This window comes from Bombyx mandarina, chromosome 13, assembly GCF_030267445.1.
Source record: "Bombyx mandarina strain Sakado chromosome 13, ASM3026744v2".
NCBI classification, from domain to species: domain Eukaryota; kingdom Metazoa; phylum Arthropoda; class Insecta; order Lepidoptera; family Bombycidae; genus Bombyx; species Bombyx mandarina.
Genome location: NC_143220.1, coordinates 2,085,709 through 2,105,991, shown reverse-complemented (window position 1 = coordinate 2,105,991; position 20,283 = coordinate 2,085,709). Strand labels below are relative to the sequence as shown.

General features: G+C 36.2%; 2 protein-coding genes across 4 annotated transcripts; one reads left to right on the top strand and one right to left on the bottom strand.

Moving 5' to 3' along the window:
• Positions 1 to 38: 38 nt before the first annotated feature.
• On the bottom strand, positions 39 to 6,378 carry Edem1 (ER degradation-enhancing alpha-mannosidase-like protein 2). 3 transcript variants are annotated; one of them, XM_089732424.1, is made up of 8 exons: positions 6,067 to 6,378; positions 5,683 to 5,979; positions 5,104 to 5,347; positions 4,184 to 4,334; positions 3,647 to 3,826; positions 2,517 to 2,773; positions 1,711 to 1,955; positions 39 to 827 (listed from the first exon to the last, which is right to left on the bottom strand). In XM_089732424.1, exons 2-8 carry the CDS (start codon positions 5,961 to 5,963, stop codon positions 125 to 127), a joined length of 2,061 nt encoding a protein of 686 aa, XP_089588550.1. In that variant the 5' UTR covers positions 5,964 to 5,979; positions 6,067 to 6,378; the 3' UTR covers positions 39 to 124. The 3 variants fall into 3 exon arrangements, with proteins under 3 accessions (XP_089588550.1, XP_028034307.2, XP_028034306.2); XM_028178506.2 differs by having other exon boundaries at positions 5,104 to 5,361; positions 6,084 to 6,377; XM_028178505.2 differs by having other exon boundaries at positions 6,084 to 6,377.
• Positions 6,379 to 8,708: 2,330 nt separating this feature from the next.
• Positions 8,709 to 20,054, top strand: Cyca (cyclin A). The gene is made up of 7 exons (XM_089732275.1): positions 8,709 to 9,111; positions 9,179 to 9,489; positions 9,769 to 9,979; positions 10,097 to 10,320; positions 14,059 to 14,263; positions 14,624 to 14,949; positions 17,259 to 20,054. The coding sequence occupies exons 1-7, from the start codon at positions 8,968 to 8,970 to the stop codon at positions 17,371 to 17,373; spliced, it is 1,536 nt and encodes a 511-aa protein (XP_089588401.1). The 5' UTR covers positions 8,709 to 8,967; the 3' UTR covers positions 17,374 to 20,054.
• The last annotated feature ends 229 nt before the right edge of the window (positions 20,055 to 20,283 follow it).

The window sequence follows — 20,283 nt, the reverse complement described above, 5'->3', positions numbered from 1 at the left end:
GCTCTTGTCTGCTCAGTTTAAGTAACAAAAAGAAAAACTAAACAGAATAAATATTTTAATGAAAATACCAATAAATAAAATAAATAAAAAATCCCCCTATAAACTTAATCAGTCGAACAAAATATCACAACTCCAGTTGCTTCTTATTTAAGAACTCTCCGGCCAACGATATTCTTTGTAGAAACGACGGAGCCGGCGTCAATAATAACTCGTACTTATATACATCGGAATGATCTGGATACTTCTGTTCTCTACGTATCCTTTCTAACATCTTCTGCGGTTCGCATTTCGGTTTCGATTTCCAATCGCTGTTCAAAAAGTCTTGTATAACTTTAGGCAGCATGTTCATGACTTCTTTCGTTTTCGTGACGCTTGGCAGTTGCACCTCCGATTTTTCTGGCACGATTATGTCGTCCACTTCAACGGTTTGCGACGATCCTGCCGTTGGTTCTTCGACTGAAAGTTTAACATTTTCTTGTGTTTCAGCTTTTATAGTGTCGTTGTAATATTTATTGATCGTCTCTTTAACAAGATCACTGAGGTTTGATTCGTTTGCGTTCTCCCTTTCCGTTCCATCGAGGTTGACGTATCCGGTTCTCGATTCAGTCTTTATCAATACTTGATTTTGTTTAGGCTCGTTTTCATCTGTTCTTTCCAACAGTTCGGTATTTTCAATAGTTTTATTTTCTATTCCACTCTCATTATTGTCGTTGTTCGATTGAGTGATCTTAGTTTCATTGGTGTTCGCCTCTATCATAGTCATAAATTTTATATTATCTTCTTCTTCCAAAATTTGGTATATACTGTAAACCTCGCTGATATTTATTCTGAAAATAACAAGGACACTTTAAGATATTATTCAGTTTAACATTATGATACATTTAGCGTATTTGAGTTTTGGTTATGATATTTTGTATGTTAGAGTAAGTTCAGACAGATAAGTTTGACATAGGTACGTTATTATTTATTAAGAGATACAGTACACTTGCTGCTGCAAATACTTGCTGAAAACCGAGTTACGAGTTTTTTATACACTATAACTAGTCTGGCCATAAATACTGTTACACAAAAACTAATCTTTTTTTTTTCAAAGTTGTATTAATTAAAGAGTTAATTATTTTGAATTTGGAACACGTAATTTATTTTAAAAACTTCTTTCGATTTTGCGCCATTTCACATATTTTGACGAGTTATGTGCTTACTTCGTAATGGTTAGATACCTACATTGCAACCTTACTACATGCGTGATAAGCTAACTTCAACCGGCACAATAAACTTTACGACTGTATTTAAATTTTCGGTTCATTTTAAAGAAGTTCTGAAAGTTAATTTCCGAACAAAATTCTGTTTTTCAACATTACTTGACTCTTTAATACAATTGACTTAATCGAGCTACCACCAAAAAGGCTTCAATCTAAGCTTAACCCGCTCTTTCGTAAGGTATCTTCAATTATTATTTTTAAATTTCGACCAATCTTGTGTTGAAGTTGTACCAATTGACTTCGATAACAGTTTTGTACAAAGTGGGCTGTGAGCTCCTTCGACAATATAGTGCAATATTTTTTATCTTTTGATCTGTGTACTTAGTTCGAGTTTTTTAACGTTCTCGATAGCGTAAAAGTTAACCCAAATTTGTATGGAGTAAGTTTGCCGCTAGGGGCGCTGTTGTTGTGCACACCGGTATGAAATTTAAGTCAATATAAAGCTCACCCTTGTCTAGCTTCATGGCAGCAATACAGCATGTTAGGGTCAATCGGATGTGCTTCTGTATTGAAGATGTATCCGCCAAGGTCGACTACGCATTCGCCATTAGGTGTGTCGATGACAGTACCGCGGACCCCAGGGTTGTGAATGAAATTATCCGGATCGAACAGTAAGTACAGGTATTTTGTGGTTTCGGCTAAGAAAAATGATTCCATGCGATCTTCTTTGCGATGGTCACGAACGTCTTTTATCTGAAGATGACAGCAGTTATAGCGTGAGGAAGTGACTGGATAAACGAGTTCGCAGTTATCGTTATCAACGGGTTTTTTTTTATAGCTTAGATGGGTGGACGAGCTCACAGCCCACCTGGTCTTAAGTGGTTACCGGAGCCCATAGACATCTACAACGTAAATGCTGCCACCCAACTTGAGATATGAATTCTAAGGTCTCAGTATAGTTACAACGGCTTCCCCGCCCTTCAAAGCGAAACGCATTACTGCTTCACGGCGGAAATAGGCATAGGGTTGTGGTACCCGTGCGGGCTCACAAGAAGTCCTAACCCAGTGTCGGATGTCGGCTATCCTGCATTTTAATAGTGACATTTCGAGAATTTTAAGCTTAGTAGCCTTGGTCTTGGTAGGTTTAGAAGCTATGCCAACGTAATCGAGCGAGTAGGTGAGCTCGCGGAGCTCTAACCTAAGGGTCTGACCACAAGTATATATACTACAACTATACCACAATACTAGATACTATTGATTATGAATAATGTACTTGAACAAGGTACTTAATTTGAAATAAATCAAATAACCCACCGTTGCATACCCACACGGTGTCCTGGCACTATGCTGTATGCTCCTCAAGATATCTTCGCCCATTTGCAACAGTATAGGGTCTCTGGTGTCTCGGTACAAATACATGATTGACTCTATGAGTTCGGGTCGTAGCGGATAACTCTCGCGTGACGAAGACGCCTCACCCGTCCCGAGATTGTACACTTCAGGTGTAAACCCATATTGGCGCCACACGCTGTGGTAGTTGTGAATTATGCGCATCGCTGCGTCACTTTCGCCTGATGAACAAAATATTTTTAATGTGAAATTTTTTTGTTTCTTTTTTTTTCCTATGTGCCAGCAGCTTGTAGCTTTGAATTGAAGTTATAATAATATATAGTTGTGGTTCGAATAGTTCCTTGAAGGAATTCACCATGACTGGTGGGCGAGCTCACGGGCCCAGCAGGCATCGAATCGGCAAAAAGTGGGTTGTGTCTATGGGTTAATTGCACATCGAACAAGAACGCTAACATTTTATTGCGTTATAAGGCCGAAGTAATATGAAGACGAGAGGACATCAAACGTTTTAGAAAACTACTTAGCTTTGTCTACCAAATAACTTGTGACCACTGCTTAAATCATTCAAGACCTCAAAAATTTCACACGCTCAGAACGTTGCAGAGACACCTAGAAATGGTGGCGCCATGAAAAACTTAACAGCAAACGCGCAAACGTGAATCATCAGATCCATTAGGGGAGCTGCCCTAAAATTCCTCCTATATGATTTAAATAGAAACACTTTAGTTTCAACTTATTGTCAACATTGTTTCAAACGAGTAATGTATTCAAAAGCTTTTTTTATTAAACTAAACAGAAACTAGCTAATGGCTCGTCCACCCTGAGATTAGATTCGAAATCTCAAATACATTTATATAGGACATCCCAACTATCAGACAGTGAAGTATGACTATTTTACAGATTAAATGCCTTTACCATACTATGCTAATAGTAGCTCTAAACCATTAGAGTATTAAATTATTTAGAGTACTAACTCTAAATAAAAAAGATAACAAGGAAACAATTACCATAAATGCACTTGTGTTTCAATATAAAATAGAAAACTATAAACAGGTTAATTTACTATAGGTAGTTGAGAAAGTAATTTACTGTACCTATGAGGCTTAAAAGACCTGGCCAATATGATTCAAGAGACTGAAAGACAGGTAAGGTGACGTGCCCACGCAACATAGTGGCCCACACAAACCAATCATCTTTTTTCAGATACTTCTCAATCGATTGTCTTGCTTCTAAAAACATGGACATTAACTCTGGCTTCTCTAGTAGTATGGCACCTGAAAATTATTGTAATTGTTTGTGTTTAGTTCATTAAAATTACATGCAATTTAAAAAAAATGCTACAACAATAATAGTTAAATGTATTTGGAGATAATGGTTTAGGCTTATTATTAGGCATTTAACTATGACATTCACAACTGCTGGGTATTTCGAAATAAAAAATGGCTACTGTTTTGGCACATTAAATGGCAAGTGCCCAGAGTCCTGTGTGCCAATCTAATCAAATGTCTCTAATTAATGTTTGATCTATATAATGTGGCACATTTACAGCACACATATATTATTTTTATTATAACTGATGATATTTTATTGCCTAAGTTCTATTATGTTAGATTATAAGTGTTGTATGATACCTTTAACCAAATATTCATAATAAGAATCGATTCCACCACCAATTCCAGCATCTTGAGCTGTCCAGCGTCCAGTCATCACATCTATGTGGTTGCCAAGGAGACCAATTGGTGATCTATGATGGTATAAGGCTTTCAAAGCATTGTAAGCTACCTAATAAGAAATAGCTATCAATTTTTTATATTTTTTTAATTTAAACTTATTAACAATTTAGTATGAACAATTTTACTGAAATGGTAAACACTTTAACTTTAAAGTATTAAAGGGTAAACATATATTATTAGTAAAATTTAGTAAAATGTTTATGATTCAATAATAATAATCTCATTCAATAATATAAATTACTAAGATTGACATAAATTCAACATTTCATTATCATTAAGATTAGAAACAAGAAATTAGGTCACAAAGTAATTGTAACAAAAGCTTAGTTCATAACTTATTTTTAATTAAATCACATAAGTTGTCAATCAGTTGTTTTCAGTTTAAAAAATTCATTAAACAACACAAATTTAAACTTGGTGAGTGAATTCATTTTGTGGTTTTACTATAACTAGAGGTTCCGCAGTAGTCGAAATTCGACTATAATCAATTGGAATATTATAAAAAATATTAACAAAGACAAACAATATTTAATCTATTTTCAATTTGACAACATACGTCAAGAACAAAAGTTTGACAATAAATAGTATGCATGCGTGTGTGCATCAAATACATGGTATGTAGTGTGTGTAATGTTTTCTTTATTGATTTGATGATGTATCTTTTATGCATGATTTAAAAAAAATATTAGCATTGTGCACTACTTCTCTATATTTTCTATAAGTGTGGAAAATTTCATACTCCTCCGTCCGCGCAATTTTCGTAAAAAGGGATACAAAGTTTTTGCTTCACGTATTAATATATAGATGTCTCAACTTACCTCTTCATACAATGGATCTCCTGTCAGTCTACTCAAAGTACCAAACTCAATTATAAATGTACCAACTCCAGCAGTGCATGTGATACTAGTTTCCCCAGGTGGAACACCTGATCGCAAGTTAATTGTTCCATAAGGCATTCCAGTAGTTGTATCAAATGCAGCTATTAGTCTCTGTGCTACATCTTCAGCTAAACGAAGTAAAGGACCATTGCATGGCCAGCCTGGTTCTAATTTCATCCCAGTTCTAAAATTTTACAACTGACAAAGATTTTTGATAAACTTTATAGCTATTACTATACAAATTTTAAAGCTATTATTTAACTGGACGAGACTAGTCCACCCGTGATCATGCCACTTGCAACAATGGTAAAATATCGAGAACTTATTGAAAAGTTTATTTATTTATTTTTATGATTGAAAGATTACTGGTGGCCCGGAGGCCTTTCCAGTTTCACCAGGACACGTGGGCGAGCAAAGGCTCAGCCAGGAGGGGTGAAAAGTTTATAAAAGTTATCCACAAAAGTTTCAAACAATTTAATAAACTATCATCCTGCAGAAGAAATATTAAATAATACTTACTTATGTGACAGTAAATGAGCACTCAATAAACCGCCAACAATTCTAATATTCGTCTCAAACACTGAAACGTTAATGTCTGCATCAAAGTGTCTTTTCTGTAGTACTATATCTACTACTCGATTAAATTCACTATAGTTTCCCATAATGGCAAGCGTGTCCAATGCATCAATGAGGGTGAGTGAGTAACTGCCCCAGGTGTCAACACCGTCGCAGCTCAATGGACGTAATTCGTCATAAGGATATGCATATCTTAAATAGCTGTCGTATGCATGTTGAAACATTTCACGTACTTCCTCTCTGAAATAAATGGGAATTAAGCAGTTATCAAGGGCCGCTAGAGCATCATCTCCATAAACAATCACTATAAACAAAGATACTATTTACCAAAAAAGCGTAGGTACCTTAGTTTAAGTATATCTGCACGTTTGTATACTCGTACACTTAAAATTAAATTACAAGTCAACACTGAAATACTGATCAGGAAGGTTAATTTGACCATTTTTATTAGTTTTTTGTCTTTTTTAATTATTTACATTTGCATAAACTTTCCTATAGTTTCCAGCTGATAATTTTATTACATTAGGTTCTAGGTTATGTTTTACACGCATGCAAATTTTATATCTTAAGCTAATGTAATAAAGCTTAAATTCATTTGTGAATCATTCAGAAATAGGGATATGAAGCAACCGAACAAAAATTTATTTCGAAAAAATCGATATTACCAGACTGCGCCATTATTAGTGTTTCTATGGAATTCTAAATTTCGAAAAAGTAATAAAGTATCGACATCTTCTATTACAATGAAACGAAAATTGAATTGATTCAGATGTTTCGATTTTAGATAATCTTTCATTTTGATTGTTTTAAAAGTTTTTGTAAAAATGTTTATCTAATCATTCTTAATTTGAAAATAATTCTCTTTGAAATCGTACATGCATTTTTTTTGTTGACAATATTTCCATCAAAATTCGGATAAATTATAGAAATAAAATATTTGGCCCTTTCAACATCCCTAATCTGTAACTTTAATAATTCATTTGTCATTGAACAACAAAAGCTGAACATAAATGTTTTCTAACAAAAAGTAAAATGGTATCTAATATGAATGAAATGAAATTTATTTTATTATGAATTCGAATTAAATGAGATGAGATTAATAAAATGGTGGGAATATATTGAGAGTTCGATGGACTTTATAAATCAACCTGAGAAACTGGGGAAATACTGTTGTGTTCTGTTGAAAAACTTGTAATATTTTCTCACACTTGTGCACACCACAGATGCTATAGGTTAAAAAGCTACAATGATTATACGTTTAAATCTGAAGAAGCACTTGATAATCATAATCTAATAATTCTGATGACTTGGCAACTTGACTTAAAGACTTTGAAGGAAACAGTCTTTACTGTATAAATATACTAAGCGTTATTCAACTATAAATCGAAGAGCTCTAGCTCTGGTCTAATCTCCCATCACTTCGCAAGTCCGATGACAGTCTGGCCCATAGTGCGAAAGCGAAAGCGAAAGCTGACCTTCTGGTCAAACTCTTCGCCTCGGACTCGACTATGGATGACGGGGCTGCCATACCACCGAACATCCCCCGATGTGATAGCTCTTTGCTGGAGATTTGCTTTACACCGTGTGTAGTCAGGCGGGAGCTCCGGGACCTGGACGTCCATAAGTCGAGTGGGCCAGTTTGCATCCTTGCCGTGGCTTTGAAAACATGCGCCCCTGAGCTGATACCTCCACCTCCCCCACACTTTTCATCCTGTTTAACAATGACATGTTATCTGTCAATGGCATGCATTGCTATGCGAAGGGCAGCACGGGGGATGCGCGATATATCGGCCAGCAGAATCTCTCTCGGAGCGTGGTGCAAGAGAGACGATCAAATCTTGTGTCTGAAGTGGAGAGCTCTCTAGGGCGAGTCTTCGAGTTTGGTGAATTGAATTTGGTTCAATTCGACCCGTTGAAGACACAAGTTTGCGTGTTCACTGCGTAGAAGGACCCCTTTGTCATGGTGTCGAATTCCAAGGAGTATCCTTAAAACCTTCGAGGAGTATTGGGATACTTGGGGTCGACATTTCGAGCGATGTCCAATTTCGGAGTCATTTGGAGGACAAAGCCAAGTTGGCGTCAAAAATTCTGGGAGTCCTCAACAGAGCGAAGTGGTACTTCACGCCTGGACCAAGGCTTTTCTTTACAAAGCACAAGTCCGGCCTTGCGTGGAGTACTGCTCCCACCTTTGTGCTGGGGCTCCCAAATACCAGCTACTTCCATTGACTCCATACACAAAAGAGCCGTTCGAATTGTCGATAATCCCATTCTCACGGATCGTTTGGAACTTCTGGGTCTGCAGAGGGATTTCGGTTCCCTCTGTATTTTGTACTGTATGTTCCATGGGGAGTGCTCTAAGGAATTGTTTGAGATCATACCCTCATCTCGTTTTTACCATCGCACTGCCCGCCATCGGAGTAGAGTTCATCCATATTACCTGGAGCCACTTCGTTCATCAACAGTGCGTTTCCAGAAATCTTTTTTGCCACGTACCATCCGGCTTTGGAATAAGCTCCCCTCCACGGTGCTTTCCGAGCGCTATGACTTGTCCTTCTTCAAACGAGGCTTTTGGAGAGTATTAAACGGTAGGCAGTGACTTGGCTCTGCCTCTGGCAGTGCTGACGTCCATGAACGACTGTAACCACTCACCATCAGGTGGGCCGTGTGCCTTTAAAGTAATAAAAAAAACTCGATCTCGAAAGTGTCAAGACATTGCGTAGCCTAGAATAAATAAAGGTTAGTTTTAGGCTCTATTCTTTCTTCTTTAATTACTTTTTGGGCAGAATTTTTCAATTTAAAGAATAATATCATTCTGATTTCAGTTTTTTTTTCTCCATTTTGATGTTGACTTTAATGATATTGCACGTTGATTGTTAAGTATAAAATTTGAAAACTGAGATTTAAACTAAACATAGACAACTCAGCTTTTTACTGTGCAGAGACGCAACCTGATTGGTTGAATTCAAATCAACATAGACAATTGATTAACGTAAACTGCAACAGCTGAAAATTTATCAAAATGTCTGTTGTCCGTTGACGCTTTGCTAGCGTTTGCTGGTGGTCTTATTTAAAACCGTAACATTTTTCAATTCTACTCACATTATTTCTTTAAAAATGTACATTTAATTCAAATTATAGTTAATATTTCCGGTTCGGTTGCAAACTGCACACGTGTACTCCTTGAAATATCTGATCAGGTGCAATTTGTTTACAAAAGAAGCGGGGGCAATGGCTTTTAGAATTCATGAAGATCAAGAAAACACAGCATTAAGCCTAAGAAAAGATGGATCCGACCTATTTTCTAGCAACCAAAGGCGTGCCCTCGGAGACCTCAGTCAATTTGCATGCAACCATAATCGGAACACCAAACTAGTAAGTAACGCTTTGGTCAGTTAGGACACTGATAATATATTTCCTAAATCGTATCAAATTTTTTTAGACTGGTCTGACAAACGGAACTTGTAAGGTTCAAGATGAGAACAGGACGGTACGTCAAATTAAGAACGAGAAAAACATCGTTCTTCCCCTATCCCAGTTTCGTGCCTTTAGCGTATATGAAGACAAACCCACCGAGGTGGAGGTGAAAAAGCGGGAGACCACTTACAAACCATTTGTAACCAAGGAGACTAAAAAAGAAAGCAATTTCTTTGTGAATGCTGCTGAAAATGTGAGAGCTCTGTGTGCACAAGTTGAGAAAAAATCGCTTGTGGAAATAAAACCAGATCGATCGAGAGAAGAACCTCCATTACGGTAAAATGGTCTTTAATTTTCTTAGTTCTTCAATTACAGATAGTTCTAATAGAACAATATTATTAACATTTAAAAAATTGTTTCAACTTAGGTTATATTTATAGAAAATTGACCAACATATTTCAAAACTCAATATTCACAATGGTGCATTTTTTCCAACACTTGCACCTCTGTACTTAGATTAATATTAATATAATAAACTATTTTAGTTATTTAGAAAATAAGTAATGTTGTAATGTCAAAAAAAATTAATGTAATTTAAAACTAAATAACTACCAGGAAAGCATTACAAGAAAAGAAAGATGCTGTTGAATCACCCATGTCTGTGGTGGATGCCAGTATTCTGTCGATGTCTATTTCAAAGAATGAGAGTCAAATTATTGAAGATGTTGACGATGAAGAAATCACCACTGCACAGACCGACAGAGAAATGTTTTTCTATGTTGAGGAATATAGGCAGGATATCTATGAATACATGAGGGAAATTGAGGTAAAACTATTTAGTTTTTGTTTACTTTCTTTAGGTCTTTAGTCTTTCTTTCTCTAAATGAATACATGTCAAAATATTAAAGACAAAATATTTCTTAAATGGTCTTTGTAAAAACAGGTGAAAAACAGGGCCAACCCCCGCTACATGCGTAAGCAACCAGACATCACACATGTTATGCGCTCAATACTTGTGGACTGGCTAGTTGAAGTATGTGATGAATATCAACAGCAGAGTGAAACTTTACATCTAGCTGTGTCTTACGTAGATAGGTTCCTGTCATACATGAGTGTTGTCAGAACTAAGCTTCAACTTGTCGGGACAGCTGCCACCTATATTGCCGCGTAAGTATTCTAAAAACAAAATTTGTGTGAACTTTTCAAAGTTCATTTTGTTCTGTAATAGGCAGGCTATCTATGACTACCAGAGCCTGCAATGTAGATGCAGATACATACGTCTGATGAGACTGAGTTTCAATTCTATTATTGTAGTACTCTTTGCAGTCTAAAATAGGACTCCCAACTGATAGAAATACTAACAAATGTCAAGTTTTGAATTTAATAAAGGCTATAAAATTGTTACAAGCCAGAAACTTCTATGTATTATAAAAAATATTTAATAATAAACTAAGCAATACATTTTAATAAATCTTATTTAATTGGGTAGTGTTGTGTGTGTAGTGTAGCGAGCTGTAGATAAATCTGTTAAATGGTTATTAGAATCATCATTTTAATCAGATTTTCAATAAAAAACCAACTGGAAAACTAAAGTACATAATATGTAATAGATGTAAAATATGCATTTAATTAATGCATATGTACAAACTGAGGGAATGCATACATAAATAGTTTGGTAAAATATTAAATTCATAGGAATGAACGATTGTGGGTAATTTCACAACTAACAAAAAAATAACAAAATAATAGTAACAATACATTGTCAAATCTCATAAGAATTTAGTATTGTCTAAATGTATTTATTATTATATGCTATGTCATTTTAGAGTTAATTGCGATATGGTTTTTGAGTAAATATAGGAAATTGACAAAATAAAATACAGTACAGTTGAATTTTGAAATGTTGGAACCATTAGACCATTTATTGAGGCTTCTATATATAAGTTACTTTTAAGTAAGTTCTGAGCCATACAAACTGACATTATGAAATGTAAGTGTTATTTATTAAAAAAAAAAAAAAAAATATGTTATGCTATATATACCTAGTCAGGTCATAAATTCTGTCACATGTTTAATGTAAAATAATTGAAACAAGTTTATTCATTATGTAACCATTCATATACCAAAATGAACTTAACAAAACATAGATTCTTATGACACTAAAGTTTATTCAAAATGACCTCCGTGATTTTGAATACAGGCCTTCAATCTGCGCGGCCAGTCGTCTATCGCAGCACGAACGAGGTCCATGTCAATATCGGCGGCTGCCTTAATCAAGGATGTCTTGAGTGACTCCAAATTGGGATGAGGCTTTGAGCACGCCTTTTCCTCCAAGTGTTGCCATATCTTGTAATCTAACGGATTCAAATCTGGACTGGAGGAGGGCCAGTCTTCGTGCCGGATGAAGTCGAATTCACGCGCCGCCAGCCAGTCTTGTGTGCTCTTCGCTCTATGAGTTGGCGCCGAATCTTGTTGGAATACCCAGTGCCTGTTATTGAACATGGTATGAGAAACAGGTTCCACAAGGTTCGTCAGGACTTTATCTTGATACACAACTGCATTCGTTTTTACACCTTTCTCACAAAAATGTACCTCTGTTAAGCCCCAATAAGAAACTCCCAATCATACCATGAGCGAGGATGGAAAATGACCTCGTTGGACACGCGAAATACGGTTGCTCGCTTCTTCACTACTATGTGCGTACACCTTATCATTTTGTTTGTTTTAGCTCTCTTCTACGGTAAAAATTTTTCATCCGAAAAAATAATTTCCCGATATTTTTTTCCCGCGTACCGCTTCAGCAAAGCGCGGCATCTCTTCAGTCTCAGGTCCATTAGACGAGCATTCAAACGATGTCCTGTTTTTCTTCGATATGCCCGAAGCCCTAAGTCTTCATTTAACACCCTTTTCACCGTGGTTCTGCTTAACCCCATCTGAAGGGCCAACAGTTTCTGCTTACGTTTGGGATTACTTTGAATTCGCGCCTTCACAGCTTTGATCACTGCTGGATTCCTAACAGACCGAGGGCGACCACTTCTTGACCTGTCATCTACACTAGAGTCTTCATTGTATCGTTTGATGGTACGATAATCGATTCTTTTGGTTATATTCAAATTTTTCAGTATGTTAAAAATTTGAATTGGCGCGTAACCGCAACAATGCAACGCAATAACTGCAACACGGTCTTCTTTAAGCGTCCACTCCATATTTAAAAATGAGTAAAATTCTAAAAAGTATACATTTTTATTTTCATGAACAATTCGAAATTCGAATTCAATAAACTTTTTTGTGGCCAGCATTCTAAACGAAAAGTTTTTACTGTGTGACAATACTTATGACCTGACTAGTTATATATATAAAATAAACTAAAGTTGTATAAAACCTAAGTAAAGTATAAGAATATATAACGAATTGAAAAAATCAATGTCATTACTAATATTGTTTTGTTTGTAATTATATGTTATTTTCCATCTTGCGTGTATGGATAAATTACATTTGGTATCAGGTTCGGATATGTCATCATGAAGTAGTAAATACTAGCAAACCTGACAGACCTTTCCCCTATACACACATCTTATATCTTTGAATAAGTTGTAACAATCTGGACAGTTTTGAGAAATAAAAAAAGTTATTACAGTACTAAATTATGAATCTAAATCATTCTCAAGTTCAATGTAACAGCCTGGCCACGGGACATTCGCCGATACGAATATTCGCGCGGTGCGAACGGCGAAGCGTCTAGCGACTAAAACAAGCGAATAGAAATGTACCTAACAAGCCACGCGCACCGGCGACCGGCGAAGCGACCGGCGAAATGTACCGAGCGAATCGCGCGGTGCGGCGGGCGAGCAAAACAAATGCATAAATAAGGACGGCGCAAGCCACGGAGTCGAGCGGTAGTCGCGGCGAATAGTGCAGTGATTAAATGAGTTTAGTTGTTTTCGCCGCGAAAAATGAACGCCGAAATTTTTATATTTTATATTTTTTATTAATTTTTTTTTTTATATTTTTAAACTCGTCGTGGCCGAACGGATAAGACGTCCGGTGTTGAGCGATGCACCGGTAGTCGAATATCAGGCGGGTACCAATTTTTGTAATGAAATACGTACTCAACAAATTTTAATGTTCACGATTGATTTCCACGGTGAAGGAATAACATCGTGTAATAAAAATGAAACCCTCAAAATTAAAATTTTCGTAATTACTGGGGGTATGACCTCTTGTGAGTCCGCGCGGGTGGGTACCACCACCCTGCCTGTTTCTGCCGTGAAGTAGTAATGCGTTTCGGTTTGAAGGGTGAGGCAGCCATTATAACTATACTTGAGACCTTAGAACTTATATCTCAAGGTGGGTGGCGCATTTACGTTGTGGATGTCTATGAGCTCCAGTAACCACTTAACACAAGGTGGGCTGTGAGCTCGTCCACCCATCTAAGCAATAAAAAAAAATAGTTGAAATACTAGCTAGACCAGCTATTTGGAAGTCTAGCCACTCAAAGTATTTCTCGTACTTCTTGTGGAATTCTCCATCTATAGGTATACTCCGATTCTTATTCAAATCATGTACTTCACAATCTTTTCCAAATAATAGGTCCTGAACCAAAAAACTATTAATTTGTAAGCAATATCGATATAAGATAATTTCGATATAGACATTTCGCTGTCGGACTTCCTTACTAGTCGCGGCGGCGAACGTGAATACCCGTGGCCTGCAAACGGTGCTGCGCGAATGGTCGCCTCGCCCACCGCTTCGCTGTTCGCACCGCCGATCCCCGTGGCCAGGCCGTAATACATATAAAATAAATCATCAAAATCGGCCAGCCAGCCATTTAGGGTGACTTCACTAATGTACACATGGACAGAGGAACTAAAAATATAAAGATTGTTAAACATTTTTGTTGTACAGTAAATATGAAGAAGTATATCCACCAGAAGTCTCAGAATTTGTGTACATCACTGACGACACATACACAAAACGTGAAGTACTGCGAATGGAGCATTTAATTTTAAAGGTGTTATCATTTGACCTCTCAACACCCACCTCGCTAGCCTTCCTGTCACATTACTGTATTTCTAATGGTCTCTCAAAGAAAACATTCCATTTGGCATCTGTGAGTATAAACTTATTCAAACAAAATAGCAATAAATGAAATCTCTTAATGCTGAAATAATAAAAACATAATTTTTTTTAAATATATTATTATTATTATTCTTTTTTATTGCCTACATGTGTGGACGAGTTCACAGCCCACCTGGTGTTAAGTGGTTACTGGAACCCATAGACATCTACAACGTAAATCCGCCACACACCTTGAGATATAAGTTCTAAGGTCTCAGTATAGTTACAACGGCTACCCCACCCTTCAAATCGAAACGCATTACTGCTTCACGGCAGAAATAGGATTTAATATTCAGAATCATATCAAATGTACAGTATATAGTTTTATATCAAATGTCAAATTTAATTTCAGTATATTGCGGAGCTGTGCCTACTTGAAGCAGACCCATATCTTCAATTCAAACCCTCAGTAATAGCAGCGTCGGCGCTGGCAACGGCTCGGCATTGCTTACTGTGCGAGCAGTGCGCCTGTGATCCTCAGGACGTATACGAAACTAGAGACGCTCCCGGCAAGGTCAACCCGCAATGTGCAATGGTCGCGTGGCCGTCTACCTTGTCCACGTGTTCGGGATACACTTTAATTGAATTGGAAACATGCCTTAAAGAAATTGCTCGCACACATTCCCATGCCTCTGTTCAACCTTATCAAGCCATACCAGACAAATATAAGAGCAACAAGTGAGTAATAGTAATCGTTCAGAACATATATCGAAAGTAAGTCTTTTTATTGCATGAATGAATGAAAACACAGTCCTTAGCTTATAGACATCACGACGTCAATGCTGCTAACCATATTGAGACATGAGTTTGTCGATATTATTAAAATTGGAAGGCTCTATGGCAAATATGACTAAGATGGTGGTACCCACCATTGTCAGCTTACGATACTCCCTTACACCAGTAAATCAGGTCAGGTAATGATTATTTTACATCTGCGTATTAGACATAGATATAAATTTAAATTGTTTTGTAATAAATCGTCTATAGGTATGTTGACACAATTTAAATCGATACTTAATATTAGCTGTAGAGTTTGTTTGTTTGTTTGAACGCGCTAATCTCAGGAACTACTGGTCCAATTTGAATAATTATTTCAGTGTTAGATAGCCCATTTATCGAGGAAGTCTACAGGCTATATAATATCACGCTAAGACCAATGCAAGCGGAGCACCAATAAATAATGTTTCAAAATCGGGTTATTTTTCCTTTTGAGAGCTTCCGCTGCGTGCGCTGCAGAAACGGTTAAAGTTTCGCTAAAATAATGTATGACAGAATTGTTCCCCTTTAAAAGATCAAAAAAAGTCCGTGACAGCATATGTCTATATGTTAAGGTTAGCTCACTATAACGTTTTTATGCTAACCAAATTTGTTCTAAAATAAAGCATTATATGTGAACTATTCCACGCGGACGAAGTCGCGGGCAAAAGCTAGTTAATAATATAAGTCAAAATGTTATTCCTGTTATTCCATATATATAAGTATCTATAAATAAACATATACTTAGTCTGGCCATAAATACTGTTACAAAGGAAAAAATAAAATTTCTATTGCAAATAACATTTATTACTTTTACAGTGTGTTAGTTTAATACATAAATATAAAACAATTTAAAGTATAAAAAGCTTATTCGAAGTGGTCTTCATTGGCTGCAATACAGTCCTTTAAACGTTGAGGCCAGTTATCAATAGAAGCACGCACTTTTTCCATGGGAAAAATTTTCACTGCCAATCGTACGGATTGTTTTAGGGACTCCAAATTATCATGGCGTTTAGAGCAAGCCGTACTCTTTAAAACGGACCATAAATCATAATCCAGCGGATTAAGATCGGGACTAGACGACGGCCAGTCTTCAGCTCTGATGAAGTCCGAAACGTTCGTTTCCAACCAAGACTGCGTAGACCGAGCTTTATGACCTGGCGCCGGGTCTTGCTGGAAGGACCATTTTTGATTATTGAACATGGTGTTGTTAAGGGGCTTCACTACCTTCTCAAGAATGGTATCTTGATACACTTGTGCCGATATTTTGATACCTTTTTCACAAAAGTATGGCTCAGCCACTCTTTCATAGCTAATACCCAACCCAACCATCACTGAAGTCGGATAGTGCCCGCGTTGCACTCTGTCGACTAATTGGGAAGCATCCTTAGAGTTTTGAGCATAAATACGGTCATTTTGTTTGTTAAAATGTTGCTCAATTTTAAAAATTTTCTCATTCGTAAACAATTTTTTTCTTATGACCTTCCTTTGCCTACCGCTTTAGTAGTTGTTTCGATTTTACCACCCTATTCTCTTTTAAATTATCAGTTAAGAAATGACCAGTACGTCTCTTATAGGCTGCAAGTCCTAAGTCATCTTTTAAAATACGCGACATAGTTCTAGGTGCTATCTTCATCTCCCGAGATAAAATCTTTTGCTTTCGGACAGGATTTCTCGAATTCTTTCCCTTACTGCTTTGACCACCTTTTTCGTACGAACACTACGTGGATGGCCAGATCTTTTTCTGTCACAAACAGAGGAGGTCTCATTGCACTTATTAATAGCCCGGTACACAAACATTTTACTAATACCAAGCGCATGGAGAGTTTTAAAAATTGCATTTTGCTCCATACCTACTTTGTGTAATGCAATCACAGCAATTCGGTTCTCTTTATCACCCCACTCCATTTTAATATCGCAAAATATTGTACAATGTATTGGCGCCAAAATGAGAAAACTCTTCTTCTTCTTCTTAATTTTGGCTCGGTGAGAAAACTCAATGAGCAATCATATAAAAATGACAGATTCCAAATTCAAATGTAATATTTTGTTTATTTTTAATTGTAACAGTATTTATGGCCAGACTAAGTGTGTAAAGAGAAAGTCGATTGTGAATCCGTTCTGAAGTGACTATTTAAAAATACATTTCTATAACAGCCTTACGCATTAGATCGTAAGTTTAAAATTCGGTGATGTGACTAGATCATAAGTTTGAAACTCTTGTTCTTCAGGTTTGAAGGCGTGTCTCAAGTAGAGCCGCGGCCTATGTTCCCAGTGGGCAAGTACCAAGCCCCGGCCGCCGCCCGCCCGCCCCCAGCGGCCGACTCTGCGCGCGCCACCAGCTAGGGTCACTGTACAACCACACGAAATGACATTACGGCTCCAGGCTTTGAGACCGCATATCCGACATCCTTGGCCATGGCTAAAAATAATATAAAGAGCCCGTCTTGAGATAAAAGACGGTGCGAGCTTAAAAAAATAGTAAATTCAATTAACCGCCTCATTTACTTTCATAGGCCAGTCAACGTGCAAAGACTTATATGCATTTGTATATGAAAATGTATTTTCGGACTCCTGCATTTGTTTTATGGTTGGAACGGAGTATGAGACAAGTGTCAAATTGACATTTTAAATATCGAATTACGCTGTTGTATACATAATGCTCAATTCCCGATTTACTTAATTCAAAAGACGAAAAATATTAACTTTAGTAAGTTTTTATTAGATTACATCATAATGTTAATTGAGAATTGGATATTGCAACTACCCGTAAGTATACAGAACTATGGTGAGTTACTCTTTCCTTATATAATTGTCTTTAATCTCTGTAAGTCTTGTTCTGTTTACACGGAGCCATTACGTACTGTTGATCGTGGTCGACTGTTCGAAATATTTGCCTGAAGTCCAAGCGAGCAACTCAAATTTAGTAATGTTTTAAAATATCTAATTACAATTGGTTGTTCCTCATAATATCTACAAAGCAAATTGAATTTCAATCAACAAACGTCAATTGATTGGTACTAATTGGGTCTATTGGGCGTCCTCTGCAATAATTATCATAAATATTTAAAGAAGGAATTGCTGGTTGTCGGATTTGACTATTTTCAGTCTTAAAACTGTTCGTAATAATCCAAATAAGGATCTTAGAAAATAAATATGGAATTATACAGAACATCAGGGTAGGTTAGTATTTCATAGACTTTGCTTACAATATTTTGTTGATTAACTTTTTTTTTTATCTGTTCAAAATCTAAATAAATTTAAATGAAAAATTTCGATTTCTTTATTACATTATTTACTTCATCCAAGTTTTTGAAACATGTGTTGTAGTTGTCAATGTTTTATTTCAGCAGAAAACGTGTTGCATGAGTGCGATTTGTATTTTTCGCCTTTATTGTAGTTTCAAACTGGATTTGACTAGTGGTTGTACTTACATCAAATTTAATTTATAATTTAAAAATAATTATCGCCTCTTAGGAAATTCTTTAAAACTAATAAAATAGGTGACGTCATTGTATGTTTCAAAAATGTATTTTCATTCATACCAGTCTTGCCTCTTCTTCGCGCTTTTGAATTGAAAATGTGTTTAGGTTAAGTCTAGGTAACTAAAGGTGTAATAAGTTCAGATTTAAAGTCTAGGGCATATGCCGTATTATCTGTCAATCAGTATTCGACTAGAACAATAAAATGTATTCACAGATTTGACCGAAGATGGTCGAGTGAATCGCACTGGCGTTAAGACGATTCCGATAGTTTTTGCATCTGGTAATTATTACCTGTGTGCGTGGATTATTGCGAGAAGACAATTTCGTAAAAACATGACACGCATACGAACTGGTGTAGGTTCTTCAGAAAGCTGATATTGATCCGCTGGTGACGTCATTGCTGATAGTATCAGGATACTATTGAACAGGATACTATCAGGATGATATCTAATCAGGATAAAGTTGAAGTCAAAAGTTCTTTTTTTATTGCATAGATGGGTGGATGAGCTCACAGCCCACCTGGTTTTAAGTGGTTACCGGAACCAATAGACATCTACAACGTAAATGCCGCTACCCACCTTGAGATATGAGTTCTAAGGTCTCAGTATAGTTACCGCGGTTGCCCCACCCTTCATACCGCATTACTGCTTCACGGCAGAAATAGGCAGGGTGGTGGTAACTACCCGTGCGGATTCACTAAAAGCCCTACCACCAATCTAAGTTCTTTGGTTTCATCAAAGTTCAGTATTCGACTGACTGTCAGTCTAAGGAATCGAGTAGCCATTACGGTCCACAGTGCGTAATGTCTAATTTTTAGACATGAGATGCTTAATAATACAATGTGAAGCTTTCATTTAACTTTCAGATTACGTTAATTTATGTATAACTATAGTCTCCGTAAATTAGAAGAATTTTTTAAACACCTGATTTATTTCTTTTATCAGTTTTACACTTTCCAACCAAATATTTAACTTATTTTTTTTTGTACAGAATATAAATGGTTTTCTTAATATATTATGGTATTTTATTGTTGTTTCCCTCATGTGTGTCCTTTAAAAGTTTAGATTAATATTTTACCTCTGTTGTCGTTTTGACATATCATATGTTAAATGTAGGTATATGGTAATTATATCAGCCCAGTTTGGTAATGGTTTTTTAATAAAATAACAGCTGAAAACATATGTTTTAGTTTCTCGTTATATCCGGAAATTGTTCTTATAAATATTAAAAATATTACACAGCTTACTAGAAAAAATATTACAAAAAATAGCTTACGGTACCAATATTAATATTGATATTATTGAATATAAATTTTTGAGACTTTGAATATTACACAGTAAGGATATAAACAAAATTCAAAGCTACTTTTCCTTACGTTCTGTAACTTTGTTATAGTAAATTATTCTTTTTGATATGTAAGGTTTGTTTTATGTTGTAGTTTTAATGTAATTTAATGATACAAAACGACAATTATTTTCCTTAGTCATGTAAACTGAGGTAAGTTCGCGTACCTATTGGTAATAATATAAAGTCTAAAAAGTATTGTTGTTGTTTTATTCATAACTCTTACACCGGACATTAGCTATCAAAATACCATAAAACCCAAGCGTGCTATGGAAAACAGTGCCAGGTGTGGATGCGCGGAATGAACGCTGAGAAATAACTTCCTTCCGCGCTTGCTGAATGCTAAACACCAACTGATTGATAAAAACAGACTTTAAAATTGATACCAATAAAGTTGTTAATGGTCTGGTTCATAATAGTTGTGTTC